At 39.4% G+C, this 20177-nt stretch overlaps 1 protein-coding gene and 1 non-coding gene across 9 annotated transcripts in view; one reads left to right on the forward strand and one right to left on the reverse strand.

Annotated features, from left to right (window-relative positions):
* Positions 1 to 20177, reverse strand: part of RIMKLB (ribosomal modification protein rimK like family member B) — a 94479-nt gene that overhangs the window by 27081 nt on the left and 47221 nt on the right. For 4 of the 8 annotated variants that reach the window (XM_072954189.1, XM_072954192.1, XM_072954187.1 and 1 more), the window contains exons 1-2: positions 15485 to 15944; positions 4428 to 4658 (exon numbers count right to left, since the gene is read on the reverse strand). In XM_072954189.1, coding sequence (XP_072810290.1) covers positions 4428 to 4602 — 175 coding nt within the window. In that variant the 5' untranslated portion in view covers positions 4603 to 4658; positions 15485 to 15944. Of the gene's footprint in view, positions 1 to 4427; positions 4659 to 15484; positions 15945 to 20177 lie in introns of those variants that run through there. The other 4 variants (XM_072954188.1, XM_072954191.1, XM_072954193.1 and 1 more) reach the window with 4 other exon arrangements.
* On the forward strand, positions 5341 to 5417 carry TRNAA-CGC (transfer RNA alanine (anticodon CGC)). Its single transcript has one exon. It is a non-coding gene; the product is annotated as a tRNA-Ala (tRNA).

Genomic DNA, 20177 nt, shown 5'->3' on the forward strand with positions numbered 1-20177 from the left:
GGTCCCTCTCCTAGGAATTTATGGCGAAGAAATCCTACCTAAGGGTGATACATATATTCTTCCCCTCAGTCTACCCCTGGATAACACCTACTTATCCTTCAGCTTTTAGTGTCACTTACTTAAAGGCATTCTCTGATCTCCTAATCTAATTGGTGAACTCTCTCATCACACTGGACTTTGCTTTTCCAACACTTAATGTGTGTAACTATTTCTTGAACTTTAGTGCAATGTCCACAGCTCCCACTTAGTTTAAGACAGGAACCAGTTAGATTATGTCTATTTTGTCTATTTTATTCTACATCTCCAGTGCTGAGAATTCAGTACCTTGGCACACAGATGACACTGACAAGCAAAAAAAAAAAACCAGCATGTATGTTATGAATGTGTGTGTGTGTTTAGCAGTGATCAATTTATGAATGGTAATATTTCAGATGTATCTGCTTTAATCTTCACATTTTGGTACAGCTTGTTATCAGCTGTATAATTAATAAAATATAAAAGCTACCGACATTCTGAAAAAGAGAAAAAAAGGATCTATCTGCCTAGCACTGTGCTTTGTACATAGTAGGAGCTCTCAAACTGTACCTTTCTCTTCCCTTTGAAATTAACTAAGAGGAAACTTCCAGGGGGGTATTTTACAAAAAAGGATGAGAATAAATTAAAACTATTTAATTATATGAAAACCTACGTGTTATTTGGGGATAGGTTTATCTAATGCAAAATGAAGAAGGACCAAATAGCCAAAATTAGCACAATGAATTAGGACCAGCTGAATTCTCAATAACATCCTTGAACTATCCAAGTCAATTTCATGGGAACATAATAACATTAACTTTAGGGGGCAGGGGAAATTGTGCCTATACTAAAAGCAGAGAATTTATAAATCTACTAGAAATTAAAACCAAAACACCAAACACAGTACATGCAAAAGCAATTTGATTTCTTCTTACAAAACCATTTTTAAAAAGAAGAGACTCTGATATCCAGACTCAATGGCTTTGCAAAGACAAAAATAACACGTGGAAAGGAGATTACAAACTGTTTTAGGTATGAAATCAGTTTTGGAGAGTATAAATCTGGGCTGTTACCATCTCTGAAGACAGATAATGAAGATCTTCATGTAAAGTGTAAAATCACAGGGTCCCTTCAAAAGGTTAATGCATATGTGTAATATAATTTGTTTTATGAAAGGTGCAAATTACATAAGTATGTATTATACATGCATAGAGCCTAAACAATTATACAACACTATTACAAGTCAAATGTATTATCTGTCTTGTTTCATGATCTTCTGTGAACTTTCTCAAAGCAATGTGTATTTCCAGGTGAATTAACTAGAGTGACAGAGAAAGTTTTAGTTTAAATCAGGAAATGATTAACAAATTTCCATCAGTTAACTTTCCCTCCATTTATTTTAACTTTTTATTAAGAAAACTTCTAAGCAGAAAATAAAAATATAATGAATCCAATGTACCATCACCTACTTTCATGAATTATCAATAGATGGCCAACCTTGTTAGTCAGGGTAGTCTAGCTCATCCCAGTCATCTTGAACCCTTTTCTCTAATGGAAACCATATTTGGAAAATTATGGCTTAGCCTTTAATTAACTACTTTTCACACTAGCAAAAATTACATTCACATACCCATCCTCCCTATAGAAAATGGTACAATACCATATTTCCTTTTCCCTAACAGTAACTTCACTTAACAATGTTCTATTTTATCAAGTAGATTTTGAGTATGTATCTCAAAAGGAGGACTCTTGGGCACAAACATTTAACTAGGACACAGAAAGCACTAGTCAAAAAATAAAAAAATATAAACTTCACTTAATTAAAATTTAAAAATTTCACTGACCAGAAAATGCCATTAACAGAGTGAAAAAGGCAAGCCACAGAGAGTAGTCACAGTATATGTATCCAGGAAGACCTGTTCCCAGAATATAACACAAAACAGCAAAGTGAAAAGGAAAAGAGAGACATCTCTATCAAAAAATGAGCATAGGGAGGACGGGAAGATGGAGCAGTAGGAGCATTAAGGACTCTGTCTCACCACCCAGACAACAAGTGGACGATCGTCAGTCTGTTGAAGGACTGAAACTTCCAGGAAAAGACTGGGATGGTAAATGCAGTTAATTTGGGGCAATTTCAGCCCTTTTAAGAGTAAACTACTCATCCCTCACTCTTCAGCCACACTGTGCACTTGGTTCTGGAGCAGCTGACACTCCTTGCATGAGTTAGGGGGTGCTAAAAAGACCCAGCCCTCCAAATATCCAAGATCTCTGCTCTGACGGCTGGGGGCAGCCGAGTTGGGCAAAGCGGCTGAAGTTTTTATTGCACCATTCCCCTCATTGTTACAAGCTCCTCGCTTTCTAACATGTTGTGGCATGAACGGCTCTTAAGGATAAAAGAAAAGATGTCAAAGGTCAAAAGGTGATGTTACAGAGACAGAAAAGCTGAAATAAGTAGGTTTTTGGGGGGGGGGGTCGCATTCAGTTTTGACAGATTGGCATGGAAACGATAGCTGAGAACAAAGTAAAGATGTCCAGTAGGTACCTGAGGAAAAAAAATCAAGTACAATCATTTTCAACCTATGAAGTTATTAAAAAATAGAGATGCTCACTCCCACCTCCGAAACCATCTAGTACTGTGTCTCTTTGACAGAAGCCAGGTCACATGAGAAACACAGACTCCTGGAAATGTGTACTTCAGTATTCCAACCTTTAAACACAGAAACATCGTAAACGGACTCTACTTCACTTAAAGAAAGAAAGAAAGAAACAAACAAACAAACAAACATATACCAAAGCCTGTAGAAGTGATGTTTAGTGAGCAAATGTGTCATATTGCCTTTTAGGTCTCTTCTCACTCAGACTTCAAGAGAATGGGTCCTAACATAACAAAGTGTCTGAGTTTCTGGCTCCAATTTCAACCACAGTTATATGGACATTTACATTTCTAAAAAGTTGTAAAAGCATGTAACAGATACTGGATTTTAGATAAAAGATCTACCTTAATTTGATCAGGAGCTATCTGTCATTGGTGCAAGAGGGTTCAGTGACACTAATTTCCTTTCAAAATAATTTTACGTTTATTTGTGTGATCACTGATTAATGTTGATATCTAATTCTACACACCATACCAATTAACTAATAAGCACATAGTAAGTACTCAAATAGTATTTAATGAAAGAATGAAACAGGCTCTACCCCAGATCTTTTGAATCTAGATAACTAAGTGTTGGACGTAGGGATATATAGTAAAAAAAAAAAAAAAAAAAAAAAAAACCACACACACACACACACACACACACACACACACACAGAATTGGACTGAAAATAAAATGTGCATCTTCCTTATAAATGTAGTAACTACATAAGCACTTCAAACAAAACAACTTAGAAACATTTCTAAAGCAGTTGTTCCTAAAGAAACAACTACTGAAAGATACTGAGAATGGAATAAAAAATGTTGTAAGAGGGCAAAGAGAATAAAAAGTAATTGCTAAGAGAATCTACTTACTTAAATCCATTTTATCATATCATGCTATTAATCAGGCAAGATTCTAGATCTATTAACTAGCCCATCAGTGAAATAACCCTACAATAGTAGATCTGTACTTTGCATTATTATTAATTCCCACAGGAACCACCTCTCCCCATTTTATTGATAAGAAAATTAAAATACGGGGCCTCACATGATTCCAGTCACAAAGCAAGTAAATGACCTAGATGTATTTTAAGTATTTCTTATATCCTTACCCAATACTACCAATAAACTATGAAGTATTTTCTGAAAGTTAACTAAAAATGTCACTTTATGTCACCATATAATGCTCCCTAACAGAAATGATCAATTTAGCTATAACAAGTCACAACTTTTCCAAAACAAAGATGTAAAAATTCCTGAAAATCAGTCCTGAAGAATTTCTACACATCTCAAAAATATCTTCCACAGAATTACAAAAACAGTATGAACTATCGCCAATACAAGTCAAATCATTAGGACACTTTAACTCATAAAACAACTTTATACAGTATTTTACACTATACATACGAAGTATTTAAAAAGAAAGTAAGAACCACAATGGATTTGATTAGTTTACTAGCAAGACCCCTCCCCAATGTGGAACAAATTCCCTTAGAAGCACCTTATAAACAAGGCATTTTAAAACTAGAAGACAATAAAAATGGAAGAAAACTAGTAAGTTATCTTTAATTTCTCTCCCAACTATTTCCTAAATAATACGATAAGGGGTTTAATAAATACTGGCATTTCCATTTCTTCCATAAAACAGTCTAGATTTTTAATTAAATGACACTTAGTAATGATAAGGCTATTAATAAAGGCCCTTATTATTTGTAAAACATGCAGATTCATCAAATTCTCAGTAAAAATCCAAAAATTTACTTAACTATAGCCTTACCAAGGTTTCCTTGCTCAATTGTTAGCACCACCTCATCCATCACCACAGCTCGGAAGTCCAGTTCCTCCTCACAACATTTGGCCTTTAATGCTCGTAAGATCTCTTTTTGGGGATAGTCTTCCCTGATTCGACGATCTGTCAAAAACCACAACTTGGCAGCCACAGAGCTACACATCTTGATCTGTAGTCCTTCCTTTCCTGGGATTATGTCCTCCTGAATGTAAACTCTATCTAGATGGGAAAGAAGATACATATACAATGTAAACTAAGAAATCTGCTCCAATTTTTTGCTTTTACACAAATAAATGCTGTGATTATATACTAACTATAAAAAAATAGGGGGAAAAAACTATATCCCCGTATCTTTCTGTTACTACAAACTTAAACAAATTATATATATTCATGTATCTGTAGTTACTGTTCAATTTTCATCTCTTATTTCATACATGTATATTTTTATTATAAATATATTTATAGGTATGGTTAAAAATGAGATGGCAGCACCTATATTACTGGATAAGCATCAACACTGAATCACTGACATAGCAACTTCAATCAAAATATTTTGAGAACGTGGAAAAAAACTTTAAATATCCAAAATAAATGCCAAAGTTCATCCACCAAAATTTGTTTATTTCAGTCAGGAGTCAGCACGCTCTTACTCAGTGTTTTTATTCTTTCTTTAAATAGAATTAAAAAAACACACACACAAACAGAGTGCTGCTTCTCAGTTTGTATCATGAGCAAGACAACTACTGAAAATCATTTTCATGAAAAGAAGCAAAAAATTACAGATTTTACTAACAAGCATAATAGGTGATTTCAACAGGTTTGTCAGATGACATGGCAAACCTAACAGAAGGAAAGGACAAGGGCTAGGACTAGAGGAAGCAATGACCATACAGATGGATGAGGGGGTAGGGTATAGCTCAGTGGGAGAGCGTGTGCCTCGCATGCATGAGGTCCTGGGTTCAATCCCCAATACCTCCCTTAAAAAGTATAAATAAATAAATAAACCTAATTACCTCCCCCCACCAAAAAAAATAATAATAAAATAAAAGAAGGGTCTACAGATGGATGGCTTCCAGCACTGTAGCAGCTGGGTCTAGTCCCTCGTGCACAATTCACATTCTTTACAACGTTCTTTACACGTCCTGCACCAGAAGAATAGGCCAGAACATCATGGGACAGAGGCACTACCACACATGTACACAACAAACAAACACACACCACCCCCTCCCTCAAAGCTTTGGCTTATCCTGCCTACCACACTCACACACCTGCCCCAGGACCCACGGGCTCAAAGGCATCAGTCACTGGAAACCAGTGAAGGAATAAAGTAATGCGGAAGATATGTACAAGAAAGGGGCTTGGAGCTGTGGAAAAGCGGAGGGAGCTGCCCTCAATTGCGGTGATGCATTAGGCAAAGACCCAAGTAACCAGCAAAGCGGATGCCTGATACCCAGAGCCTCCTGGCCCTGTGTGCCCTTGTTTCACAGCTGTGGTCAAGAACACACCCACTCAAGCTCTAGGCTAGGTATATTAATAACTCAATTTACCCACTAGGAACATGTGATGTGGCCTTAACAGGGCCTTCCAGGCCAATGGAAGAGGGTTTCACTCAGAGGGAAAAGCTCCACAAATCACACCAGAGTATCTAATGTAGAAATGCCCAGTTTCCCTTAAGGGCAACTATAAAAATGCCCTTAAAACGTTTACAATAGGTAGGTTTTGAAACACCCTGTCACTGACCTCCAATACTGCAAAGCCATCTGTGCCTCCCCTGACACTTAGTTCTTGACTACTGATAAACTGCTGAAGTAGCCTTTTTGAAATAAAGAGAAATTCAACAAAGAATTTAATTTTATATTAGAGATAGTCTTCCCATGTAAACTTTGAGAAACACATCAATTTTTTTTAAAATGCCATCTCTGAATAGTCCAGGCTATTTAAATGAGAATCCCAAATAAAGTGCTTCACTCATTTTTCTTGTGAGGCCTCTTCCCAATGGTAATTATCCCAGTAGGGAAAAAAGCAAAATCACAATCTACCATCTGATGATACTAAGGGCATCTCTTACTACTAGAAAAATTCCTTATTCTAGACAAGATATCACATATGAACTCAGAATCAAAAGGCTGAAAAAGAATTAAATATTGGAGGAGACATAAAACCCCAGGGCTTCATTCTTAAGCCCTTCTCTCCTTTTTCTAGAAAAGTCATTCTTAGTCCGGTTTCAACTACTATCATTGACCTACTAAATGTATTTTTCCAACCAGGAGTTCTCAATTGAATATCAGATCCTAATTCAAGTACTAATGGGCTTCCCTAACTAAATGCCACTCACTATTGCCTCAGTTGAGCAAGTAAAATTTTCTCTTTTTACTTCAACACATAGACCTTCCATTGTGATGGTTAAATTTTATGTGTCAACTTACTAGGCAATGCTGCCCAATTGTTTGGTCAAACACTAGCCCACCAGTTACTGTGAAGGCATTCTGCAGATGTGATTACCATCTACAAATCAGGTAACTGAGTAAAGGAGATTATGTGGGTGGGTCTTCAATCAGTTGAAGGCCTAAAGAGCAAAAAATGAGCCTTCCCAGGGAAGGAAATCTGCACCAAAACCATTAGCATAGAGATCCTGCCTGAGTTTCCAGCCTCTTGGCCTGCCCCACAGATTTCAGAACTGCCAGTCCCACAATCACACTAGCCAATTCCTTGAAATTAATCTCTTCCCATCTCTCTCTTTTCTCTCTCTCTCTCAAACTCCCTCCGTCCCCATATATATATTCCATATATGTACACATATATATAAAATATATGTATATACACAGTTGATCCTTCAACAACAAGGGATTGGGGTACCAACCTTCATGGCAGAGTAAATTTCCCATAAAATATAGCTGGCCTTCCACATCCAGGGTTCTCCATCCATGTATTCAATCAGCCACGGATCATGCAGTACTGCAGTACATATTTATGCAAAAAATTCTGCAGATCAGTGGACTTGCACAGTTCCAATGCAAGTTGTTCAAGGGTCAACTGTGTGTGAGTGTGAGATAGATAGAGAGATACATATGGTATTATAGGAAGACAGATGCAATAGAAGCAATGTTTAAAGATGTTGAATGATTACATGCCTTATTAAAACCCAAATACTGGGTTAATTTACTGGTTACTGTAATATCCAAGGTTTAATTTAAATAGCTAATTTCCTGAACACTTTTATATATGCTATTTAAATTAAACCTCAGGTGTTACAGTAACCATTTTACAGATTGAGAAATGGAGGTGAAGAGAGTTAAGAAACTTACCTTAAAAAAATTTTTTTAAGAATATGAAAATGAATATATGCATATTCATGTATGATTGAAAACTTGTGCTGTACACCAGAAATTGACACAACATTGTAAACTGACTATAACTCAATATAAATAAATTTTTTTTAAATTTTAATAATACTAAATAGCAAAATCTCTGGGTTTCAAGAGATTTTCCCAACAGTCTCTTTCCAAATCACACTATGTCCCTATACTGACCTAACAATAAAATTGTACCTTTTAACATTTACTTTGTGATGCTTCAGGTTTTAACCAAGGATTTGTTCATCAAGGCTTTTCTCAACAAGTTCTAATTCTTCCCTGCTCCCCTCCTCAAAATCCAACACAACAAAACCAATTTGGAGGGGGGTGGAATATAGCTCAATTGCAGGCTGCGTGCTTAGCATGCACAAGGTCCTGGGTTCAATCCTCAGTACCTCTATAAAATAAATAAATTAAGTAAGTAAGTAAGTAAGTAAACAAACACAAACCTAATTACCTCCCTCCCCCAAAAAAGTTTTTTAAAAATCCCACAATTTGGAATATGTATGAAATTTTACTTTCTTTCCTCACCTTGCTCTATCCAATATCTCTACATGAGGTGGAGCAGATTACTGTTAGAAATGAGAAAGAATGGGAATAAGAGACAGAGAGTCAAAAGCATTAAGGAGGATGGGAGAAAGGGAGAAACAAACACCCCAAGGGAGCAGGGGAACGTGGTAATTTATTAAAGGTACAGAGAATGAATGATAAAATGGAAATCTCAGAAGTCTCAGAAACAACCAACTAATAGCATTAGTGTAGTTATCCCATTACCCACTATTAACATCCATCAATAAACAATCACAAAAGAAATGTCCCTTTGAAACTTAGGTAGTTCCTCTACAATCTCATCCTTTAGCTAAGATGCCACTTAAAATAATGTCACTGTTTAGGTGCCATTTTCTTTACCACATTAACTTGCAGACTGGAATCCTGTGAAAGCAGGAGCAGGAGGTTAGATATTAATCAAAGTTGAGTTTAAAGTGACAGAAAAATGTATGACAGTCCCTTCCTTTTTCTTGAAAGAGTATATCTCAAAAATGGAGCAAATATCTAATTTTCCAAAGTTTACATGACATATCCACTCATGCTCTCTTCTTATTCATAGCTCTTTCACCTGTGATATCCTTTTTTAAAAAAATACATGATTTTGGGTGAAAAATGAGAGGATAACCATTTTCCTATCCAAACTCAATGTGGTTCCTTTATCAAAAGACTGACAAAAAATAAAAGTAAAACATTGAGTGTTTACACACAAACAGAAAAGGCAATGAAGGTAAGGAAAAGACTACACTTCGGAATACATAAACAAGTGTCTATAAATTCCCCTTCTTCATACAAAAAACACATGCAGGACAAAGGCAAAACAAAGCATACAGGTGGGGTTAAAAACACCCTCCATTTATAATTCACAAAACACATTCCACATGTATTTTCTCACCGAATCTACATGCAATTATGTGAGGAACACAGATATACCTTATTCCACTTTAAAGGAATGACCTGCCCAAGATACCACTTCACAATAATAGATCAAGACTAGTATTCAAGTTTTCTGATTTCTTTATGCTCTTTTCTACTATACCTAAAGATATCAAAGAGAATTTGGATAAAGAAAATACATTCACACTTTGAGTGATTATATGTTCCAAATACTGCGTTAGAGAGGTTATTTGTATCTTCTCACAATCATCCCTGTGACACATTATTCTCTTCATCTGGCAAGTGAAGCTGTACTAGCAGAGGTCACTGACTGCCAAAATTCATACAATTAGAAAGTGGTAGAACCCAGAATCACTTCAAATTCCACACACTCTAGGGCAGACACTGCCACTTGCCTCCCAATATCCGCTTTCTCCTTACTCCTCAGTAATAACATATCTGATAATTAGCTGAGCACAATGCCCTATCGCTAAGAGACTATTCCCTAGGCTTTCTTGGAACTTGATGAGTGAAAGTCAAAGACAGGCTGAGTGAAACTACTGCACTCCAGCTTTCAGGAAGCATACTAAAGATACGAACTCTTCCTTGGCACTTCCTCCATCCTGCTACCTGGAATGTGGATGTCATGGCTACACCATCTGGACTAAGGACAGGATTCAGCCCTAGGAAAAGCACAGCCACAAGTTCTAAGAACTTGAATCTCTGATAATGGGGTACTGCCGTGGCCTAGGACTGCTTACTATCTCTTCTGCACCGGAAGAAACCATCTATCTTATGTAAGTGATATTTGGGGCATCTTTATTATGAGCCACTGAAACTTATCTTAACAAATACACTCTACCATACCATGCTCAAAGGTTATAGGAAATTATTCACTTGACATCAAGGTTTGCATGTTAGCAAATAGTGGTACTGTTTATAAGTGGGACTTTTTACACTACTAAGATCATCATTTTACATTTGATCATTTCACTTTTGCATTTTACATTGCAGAGATTTTCATAACATTCTGGACAAGTATTTCTAAACCCTGTCCGCCAAAAAAAGTCAAAACAGATAAACTAAGAATCTAAGAGAAAACTAAGCATTCCATTAAGTAATACATTTAGTTAATATGGGAGTGCCTACTAGGCACTCTACCTAAAGACACCAAGGTAAACAAGAGACATAGTCCCAGCCCTCACAGCTAAAATGATCTGATGTAACAATGTCTGAGTAAGGAAAGATGATCAACATCACTAAGCACTAGGAAAACACAAATAAAAACATGAAATTACCTCACGCACAGGATTGTTACTATCAAAAATTAAAAATTAAAAAAAAAAACAGAACAAGTGCTGAATGTGGAAAAACTGGAAGCCTTGCAAACTGCTGGTGGGAATGTTAAATGGTGCAGCTGCTGTGGAAAACAGAATGGCAGTTCCTCAAAAAATTAAAAATAGAATCACCATATGATCCGGCAATTCCACTTTTAGGTATATATCCTAAAGAACTGAAAGCTGAGTCTCAAAAAGGTATTTGTACACACATGTTCATTGCAGCATTATTCACAAAAGCTAAAAAATAGACACAGCCCAACTGTACACTGAGAGATGGATAAATACGCAAAATACAGTCTACACATACAATGACTTTAAAAGGAATTTGATTCTGGTAGACGCTTATGACGTGAATGAATCTTCAGGATATTATGCTCCAGTCTCAAAAGTAGTCAAATTCAAAGAGACAAAAAGTAGAATGGTGGGTGTTAAGGGCAGGGAGTTCAGTTCTGCAAGATGAAGAAAAGAGTTCTGGTGAGGGATATGGTAATAGTTGCACAATATGAATGTACTTAATACCATTAACCTGTGAACTTAAAAATGGATAAAACAGTAAATCTTACGCCATCTGTATTTTACAATAAAAAGAAAACTGGAAAAGGAAAAAAATTGTCACGAGCAAATTAACACGCAAACTTTTACACATTCCCAACTAAAGAGTCAGGGAAATGTTACTTTTACTTAAATAACCTGTAGCTTAGTTACTAAAGTTCCTAAAATAGTCTACGGTATCAAAAAAAAAAAAATCCTAAGTTTTCTCTGGAATCCAAATGACATTTCTAATGATTTCACTTAACGGAGAAATGTTACATCAGAATATCTCTGGAACATGACACAAAATTTCAAAAATGTTCCTGAGATACAATGCACAGTACAGCTCAAAGTTCTTAACATGTTAAATAGTCGGCCACCCTTTCAAATTTTCTTTCTAGATATTATGTTGAAAAGAGTTGGGAAGCTGTTAACATAATTGAAGAAAGCTTTATAGATATGGCTAACTGCACACATGTCAAAAGAATAAGCTAACAACTGAGAATTCCAAAGCATCAGGAAAGAATTCCGGGATTGCTGTATTTGAGTAAACCTGCATGAATTTTCAAGATGCAGTTTTCTACTGAAGTATCAAAGTCAGAAATGCTGCCAAATATGGGACAGCAGAGCAGTGAGACAGAACTGGTCTGATCTTACATAGCAAATCCACACTCTGTATTGGAGACTTTATATTTCTAAGAACATGAAGCTAAATATCAGACGGGGTTAAAAAAAAAAGTGGGGAGACAGGTAGACAGAGAAAAGGGGAGCTGAATAAAGCAAAATCATTTAAGGGGTAGGTTTGGATTGTTTTTTTCCAGTTCCAACTTGGTGGTGTTTTGAAAAGTAGTAAAAAATTTGGCATATCAATATTTACACAAATTTTTACAAAGTCACAAATTGGTACACATTTTATAAGAATCTAGTAGACTCCTCCAGACCCTGTGAGGAAAAATACAGGGATCAATGAAACTGGACTGTAAACTTTATGAGGACAGAATCCCCATCTGTTTTATTCTCTACTATTATCCCCAATGGGCAACACAGAGCCTCAGAGAGGACAGGGTTAAGGGTTAGGAGTTACTTTGAAGATTATCAAAAAACCATAGCTATTCTCAACATTCAACACCAAGCAAATGTGTACCCCGTAAGATCTAAACGTAGTCATCAAAATTTTTATTTTTTCAATTTCTCATAAAAAAGCAAGCAACCCAAACCTAATGCTACTTTCCATCATCATCATACAACTGATCTTAAAATAATGACCTCTGTTAACAATTAAAATGGGGGAAGGGGGCAATAATTTCAGTAAGGAAAGGGGAAAAGATTTAAGCAGATGGGTTCCACGCAGACCAGGCTCTAAGGGAGTAGAGCTGGCTAGCTCTGTGGCTTTTGTCCTCCAAGCCAATTTTGAAAGGGAAAAAAACATTGGAAAAGAAAACATTGCAAGTACCAGTTACTATGAGGCCAGAAAATCAGTCTTTTTCTGCAAACCTATCATGTACACAGATGTATATGGCACACAAATCTAAAATGCATTACGTACAGATCCTTCTGGAGGTACTATATTATTTTTTAACAATCCTTAATATGACAGGCAGGAAAATTCCCAAGAAATGAAAGATAATTTCCCCAGCATCTGCACCTAATCTTCCCTATTCAACCTCTCTTGAAACAACTACACATGCCAGCTAACATTTAAAAATGTTCACATAACAGCTAACGTTTAAAAATAATACTTTCTTCACTGTCCTTACCACAATCTACTCCCTCATTAAAATAACATAACTATTACAGTTTATAAAGGTTTTTTTTTTCCACATGCTTATGACTTAGTCCCACTTGTGGAGAATATTCTTTGTGAACCAACCAGCCAGAAAGTCTCCCTAACAAATCAACATCACTCAAGTACTCCCCACAAAACAGCTGTCAGCAAGCAACATCCAATAAAACTCCCTCTATATTTGGTTTTCTCTCTCTTCATAGGTTGTTAGTGGGTACAGAAATTTTTCCTCCAACCATTTTCACTCAGTTTAGGTCTCTGTGCCTGCTCCCCAGAGAAAGATGATAAAAGCTATGTCCCAAAGTGTAACTCGCTCTGCTCTGTCCCATTTCCCCAATCCTGTCCAGTGTTCATGGTGTTCAGTCTTCCAGTAAGAGGTAAGAGGTTTTGAGGAATCAATCTAGTGACTTACCCCAGTAGCAAATTCCACATGAATACAAACTGGGGAAAGAACAAATTGGGAGATATTTTAAAAGGTATGTTTCATCCAAACTAATGCCTGAAGCTTAGTATGTATTCCTTGGTAAAAGGAAAAAAAGAACAGACACTTTGGTCTGTTTCTTCACAATATGAGAAGGGGTAGAAGATTTATAAGATGTTGCTGGTAATTTCCTTCGCGAAGAAAAGGGGACCAAATTAGAAGGGGAAAGAAAAACGGGAACAATTTCTTGCTGTCACTTTCCCATCCACCCCAAGATGCTATCTATCATATTCAATAGGAAACATGAGAAAAATTTTAAAAGCTACCCAACCAGAAATGAAGATAAGTGGAACTTTAGCTGGTAGCCAAGAGTCTAAAGGTTAGATATATCAGCTCCTTACCCCTTGCAAGGGAAAAGGCGTGAAGAGAAAAGTGGCTCTTGACTGAATAGAGGATTGTATGTGACTGAATTTGCTGTTTCCCTTCTTGGCTCTCTGTTTTTATAATCGCAGACTGCCCCCCTCCCTGAAAAACAGACTCCAGTACCTGGTAGGAGTAAGAGAAGATAAGACAGAAAAAAGGGAGACAGAGAAAGAGAGAGAAACATCAACACCATGTTGCCAAACTAACAACTAAATTTATGACATGAAAGAAGAAATTAATAGCTAACCAAGACAGAATGGAATAAACAAAAAGATTACTTCAAAACAAAATAGGCCTCCTCCCCTTTGACACACTAACTAAATAATATCCAATAACTATCAGAGAAGAAATTTATCTATGACTGTATTATGACTATGTTAGAAGTTTTCGTTTCAAAAGTTATGAAATAAATGGTGAATCTCCGTGACTGGAGTTTCTGAGAGTGTTTTATTCTAAATGACTATCATAGAGTATTTGGACAATGAATTGTTTTTAAGAAATTGTCTTAAAAACCCACACATAAACAAAAAAAGTGACCTTGAAACTATCCAATATTATGAAATAAAGTGAGATTTAAATAACATTTACATTTTAATGGTTACAGTTAAAAATTAAGTCGTCCACAATGAACACATCAAGCCCACAAAAGAGAAATCTTCCATATTAGGCTGCCCATATAGTTTCTTTTTTTAAAAATGTCTCTTTTATTTATTTTTTTTTTTTGGTGGAGAAGGTATTTGGTTTATTCATTTATTTTTAGAGGGGGTACTGGGGATTCAACCCATGACCTCATACAAGCTAAGCATGTGCTCTACCACTTGAGCTATACCCTCACCCTTACAGTTTCCATACTGATTTCGAATTTAACCCAACTCCACAAAGACGTGGGAACAATTTCTGTAACTAATGGGAAAATAACACACTGAAAGAATTTACATCGAAGTTACATTCGCCATGGTTAGTACAATCGCCCCCCACCTCACAGAATAGAATTAACGCCCCATTTCTATTCACAAACACAAATGGGAGAAAATACGGGGGATTACAAATCTGCTATCAGAGATAAGGATAAATTAGTAAAGTCAATCTGAAGTTATTATCCCCTAACAACGCGGTTTTTTTTTTAAGGGCGGGGGGTGGGTGGTTAAGGAGATCTGCATCACGGTCAAATGCTTAAACAAAAATTAAACGAGACAAGCAATTATTGTCATCCCATTCTTATTCAGAAGGCTGTCAGAGGAAAAAGAGGAAAGACTGTCACACTCTCTAAAATGCACACGTAAGGAGGAAAACGTGGAATTAAAACAGAATAACTGCAGGACCAACATCACCCACTCCGGCCTCGGTCACACACCACAGGAATCTGTCTGACGGCAGCAGGGCCAGCAGCGATCCCCACGCTCCCGAGGACAGGTTAGCACCACGCGTGTGCGCCTCGGGACGCGCATTCCCAGGGTCACCACACCCCCTCACCCACCGGGGACCCGACTCTCCCCGCCCGAGGCCGCCGCCTCCCTCCAGCCTCCCGCCCCCGGCATCCTCAGCCCCTCCCGGCGCGCACGCCCCGCCGCCCCTGGCTCCGAGGCGACCACCGGCCTCCACAAGCCCCCGGCCCCAGGCGCGCACGGCCAGCTTCCCTCCCGACCCCGGCCCAGCTCGTTCGGAGCCCTTTCGGCCCAACTCGGCCGCGGCGGGGAGGGCGGCGGGGGCGGGCGGGCGCGCCTCCGCCTCTCGCCGCGACCCCCGGGGAAGGACGCGAGGGTCCTGCTCACCTGGCTCCGGCGGCTCCTCCCTTGCTCTCGGCCGGAGGCGCCGGGCTGGGGCCTCCGAGGGCAGCGCGGGCGGCCGGGCGGACTGGAAGTCCGAGAAGGAGAGGAGGGGGAGGGGATCGGGATGCCGGGAGCCGCCTCCTTTCTCCTCCTCCTTCGCCGCCGCCGCCGCCGCCGCGGCTCCCGCAGCCAGGCCCAGCGCCCTCGCCCACTCGCCCCCTTCCTCACAGCCGCGCGGCCGGCCCGGCTCTCCCGCACCCCCACCCCCACACACACGCACCCCCACACGCACACTCACACCCGGCCGCTCCTCACTCCCGCGCTCCCGCGCTCCCTCGCTCCCTCACTCGCCTGGCGTGCGCGCGCGCGCGCGGCCCCGCTCACACACAGCGCGCGCGACGCCGGCAGAGGCCGCCCCGCGCTCCCCCGGACCGAGGCGCCGCGCGCCGCCCGCCCGCGTGCTGAGGAGCCCGCGCGCGCCCGAGCCCCGCCCTCCAGGCGCGGCGGCGCGGGGGGCGGGGGGCGGCGGAGCGAGGGGCCGGGCCAGCCGGCCGAACCCGGCCGAGCGGATCTGACACCTGCGTCGGGACCCGCCCCCCGGGCGCCCCGTCCCCACTCGCAGCCATAGCGGGCCCCGCGGGTCGAGGAGAGGCGATGGAGTGCGCGCGCCCGGGGGGAAATGGGAGCGCGAGGGCGCTTCGAGGACGCGCTTTCCCCACCCGCCCCCAAACCGTCCTCACTGAGAAAGGGAAGCGGGTGGGGGGCCGAGGATTGTCCTGGACTCGGAACCGCGGGTGAATCCCTTCCGTTGTACCCCCTGCCGCCCTCACAGGCCCCCCTCGGGCCCCCTTCATCCACACTTTGAACCCTGACGCGAGCCCACCCAGCCTCCCGGGCGCACGCTGCCCCCCCGCCTCCCCCTCGAGTCCTCTCAAACCGTGGTCTTCCCTCCCAAGGCAAAGATTTGGGGACAAAGATCGTAAATACCTTTAAGGTCCCCTGTGTGCGGAATAAAGACAATGCCAATGCACATTGTGAGGCAAATTTGGAAACTACATCATATATTTTCAGGTTTTAAGATACAGACAGGGTAGCGTGGTACAGCCAGCCCTGCCACTTAGAAACCAGTGTCAACCTTGAGCAAATGGTTTACTTAACTTCCTCTGCGTCTTTGTTATGAAAAGAGTATATTCCAAGGTTGCTCTGAGAATGAAATGTAATGATATACTTAAAAGCATTTTGTAGATTCTCAGACTCTAGGTAAAAAAGTGTTCACTTGGTGTTTTTCTTCCCAATATGGCTGAGAAGGGGTAGAAGGTTTGTAAGATGTTGCTGGTAATTTTCCTCTGGTGGGGAAGGTCCAAAAACTCCACACGGAAGGGTCAAAATTTGAATATGTTCAACTATAGTAATGCTTGTTAACAGATTTTTCTAGATCATGAAGAATAAAACCAAAGGTAATAGATGACCCTGCTACCTTACTTGGGAGATTCATTTCCAAATAACCTCAGTCATTTATTAAGACCAATATCCCAGATGTGAGAAACAAGTGTCCTAACAAATTTGCCTTCTTCAGATCACATCCCCTTCTCAGTTGCCTCAGCCAACAAATTCTTTTCAGCATTCCTTTCCCAATCTTTAGGGTCTGCTTTTTTTTTTTTCTGATTTACCTCAGGGGACTGAGAGTCGTTTGAGAAATGTAGCATGACCTGGGGTGTTAATTTATGGGCGGCATCTTAATCTGTGTGATACTTCTCTGTATTTTTGTCTGCTCAACTCTAAGAGTTAACTATAAAAATATTTTATTAAAAAACTATAAAAACAGTTACCTACTCGATTAAGTTGTTATAAGGAGTAAAAATATGGAAGACTTAATGCCCGGCACAAAGCAAGTGATATTCTAAGTGTTTACTGCTGTTATTATATGTTATGATAGAAAGTAACCTATTTTTACAAAAAGCTATTTTTACAAAAGATGGGTTAAGAGGAATAAATAAATATGATGTACTATCCTGAGAAGAAAGGGGGAAGTTCTACAGAAATAAAATGTCGCTGTTTACTCCACCCTGATATTCATCTCCTGGAACATGAAGTACTTCCCTTCAATCTAAAGACAAAGACAAGAATCATTTTGTGATCAAAGAAAGCTTGATCAGAGATATGAACATAATGAGAATCTGGAACAAGAAGCAAATTGGCGCAAAGAAAAGGTTGCAGACCCGCCCAGCAGAGGATCAACAATACCTATTCTATCCTTCAGTCCCACAGTTAAGAATCCCAGTTCATGGTAACTATGCACCGTCCAGAAAGAGCAAGTTATGTTGGTGAAACTGCATAGAGAGTATTTGACTATTAACTCACTGGACACTTGCCTTTTAGAAATTCAGTATATTGTCACTATGTGCCAGATGCATCCTAAGAAACTCAAAACTTTGCTTTTCACTTAATCTAGTCAGGGAAACACATCTAGAAGTTATTTTAAAAAACAAAGCCAATAATATGGCTTAGTATAAAGATAATGATCTTTGGATAATGATCCAATTCATACCTCATATTTTTGTATTAAGTAATGAGGAAGCAGTATAATTATTTTTTGTATTTCCGTAGTGGAAAAACAAGGTCCAGAAAGGCTGAGTTTCTTAGATTCAATCATAATCTTTGTGCTTTCGTGGTAGATATCTGGATAGGCATGGACTTAACATCTCCCTTGGGTAGCAAAGTATTTTAAGTCGTTTATCTTGGTTTAAACATGCACCATTCATTTTGAACCCATAAACTAATATTTTTCAGGAGGCTGAGGTCAGTTGAATCCCTTGAGAAAACATTATCGTGAGTAACTTATCATCTCTGGAGTCAGATGAATCTGATGTATCTGCTTTGAAATGCCAGCTTCATTTACTACCACCATGGTTGCTTTACCTCATTAAGCCTCAGTTTTCTTATCAACAAAATGAAGATCAACTACTTAATTAAGTTATAAGGATTAATGAGGTAACTCAAATATAATACACTACATAGTAAATGCTCAATAAATATTAGCTATTATTATACAAGACCGATACCAAAATAGTTAAATGCCAAAGAGAACTTATACAATATTTAGATCTTTGTGGTAATAGTACAAATAGTTATATTTCCTGAGGTCCCTGTGAGTGTGAGACCAACCCTATCCTGAGTAATATATTTGAGACGAAATTGAAGGGTATCCTTTGCCTAAAGCAAAACATTTCCAGATTTTTGTTCTTATTTCTAGACACAATATAACCAATGAAGGGCTTAAATCAGAATATCTGGGATTGGGATCCAGACACCAATATTTTGTAAAACTCTTCTGGGAATTCTACTGTGCAGCCAAGCTAAAGACCAAAGTTTAGACAACAGAGATGCTGGGATTATGCGTTTATGACCACATTGAAACGTACACATTATCTAGACATCTCAGTTAATCAGATTAGCTGGTTAGAATATGACAGCTGGATTTGCAGCAGGTTCTTGGTAGGCAATATGAATAGAGGGAAGGCACGTGAAAGAAGAGAGTTTGATGAAAACAAAATCTCCCCCAGCAAAGTTACCCAGAGTCTCTAATTTGACTTGTGTTGCACTGGTGTGCAACTGCCTCAGCGGGAAGAGCCTAACTCACCTAGTGTTATCTAGATTGTGAGCCGAGCAAAAATCTCTATGCAAAAATCTCTACGTACTCCCATAGATACCATCTGGTGCAAATCTTTTCCTCCTGGGTTTAAAGACAAAGAAACTGGGATCTGATCAAAACTAAAGGCCTTAAAGTAGTAAAGAGAAAAACTGTAAATAGAAGTGAATCTAGAATTGTTATCAGTACCTAAAATAGTGTTCTTCATGGAGTATCTGATGTGAATCATGTGGGTGGAGAAAAGGCAGTGGGCGTCTCGTAAGGGAAGCTACACTAGCAGATAAGGAGCAGGAGCAGGAGCAGCAGCTGCAGGAGATCCAGCTCTCCCCGAGCTTCCTCTCCCAGAGCCAGCCGGCTAGAACCAGCCCAGCAACAGCAGTCTTCACAGAAGAGCTAAACACTGACCTAGCCTTTCTCCACCCACATCCCCTCCCTTTTCCTCCATTCCATTTCTGTACATTAAGCTGAGTACCTCTCTAACTATGCTAAAATGCCAATGCCAGACACAAAGCAGGATGGGGTGGGGAAAGGGAAGAAAGATCATATGTTGGCTGAATCAGAGAAGGAAAGGCGGTAAAGAAAAAAAAAAAAAGACTTAGAGGAGTGATGTGGGTTTCCCCCTCCTTTAATTGTACCTGGTTACTATTTCTTTTTCCCCTACTACATAGAAGTAAACCAGGATGTTTAAAATGAAGATTCTTTGATCTTCACCCCTGACCTTGCACATTAGCCTGAGTACCTATCTGCATTTTTTGAGTCAAACTCAAAGCTTATGGAATCAGCCAGAAGTCTGCGTTTTTAACAAGCCTACCGAGTGATTTTTAGACATATGAGTTTGAGAATGGAGTCTTAAAGAGACAACCATTTGTAAAATGTCCTTTATTTAAAGCACTCAGCATTTATAAATTCATGTTAAGCCTCAAGCAACCTTGCAGTGTTGAGCAAATGTTGTTAGTCTCTCCCCTGACAGAAGAGAAGATTGAAGCAATGAGATTAAATCATTGGCAGCAATGTCCTAGACTCCGGATTCTGGGAAGAAGAGAGAAG

The sequence above is a fragment of the Vicugna pacos genome, chromosome 34 (genome assembly GCF_048564905.1).
Source record: "Vicugna pacos chromosome 34, VicPac4, whole genome shotgun sequence".
Classification (NCBI taxonomy): domain Eukaryota; kingdom Metazoa; phylum Chordata; class Mammalia; order Artiodactyla; family Camelidae; genus Vicugna; species Vicugna pacos.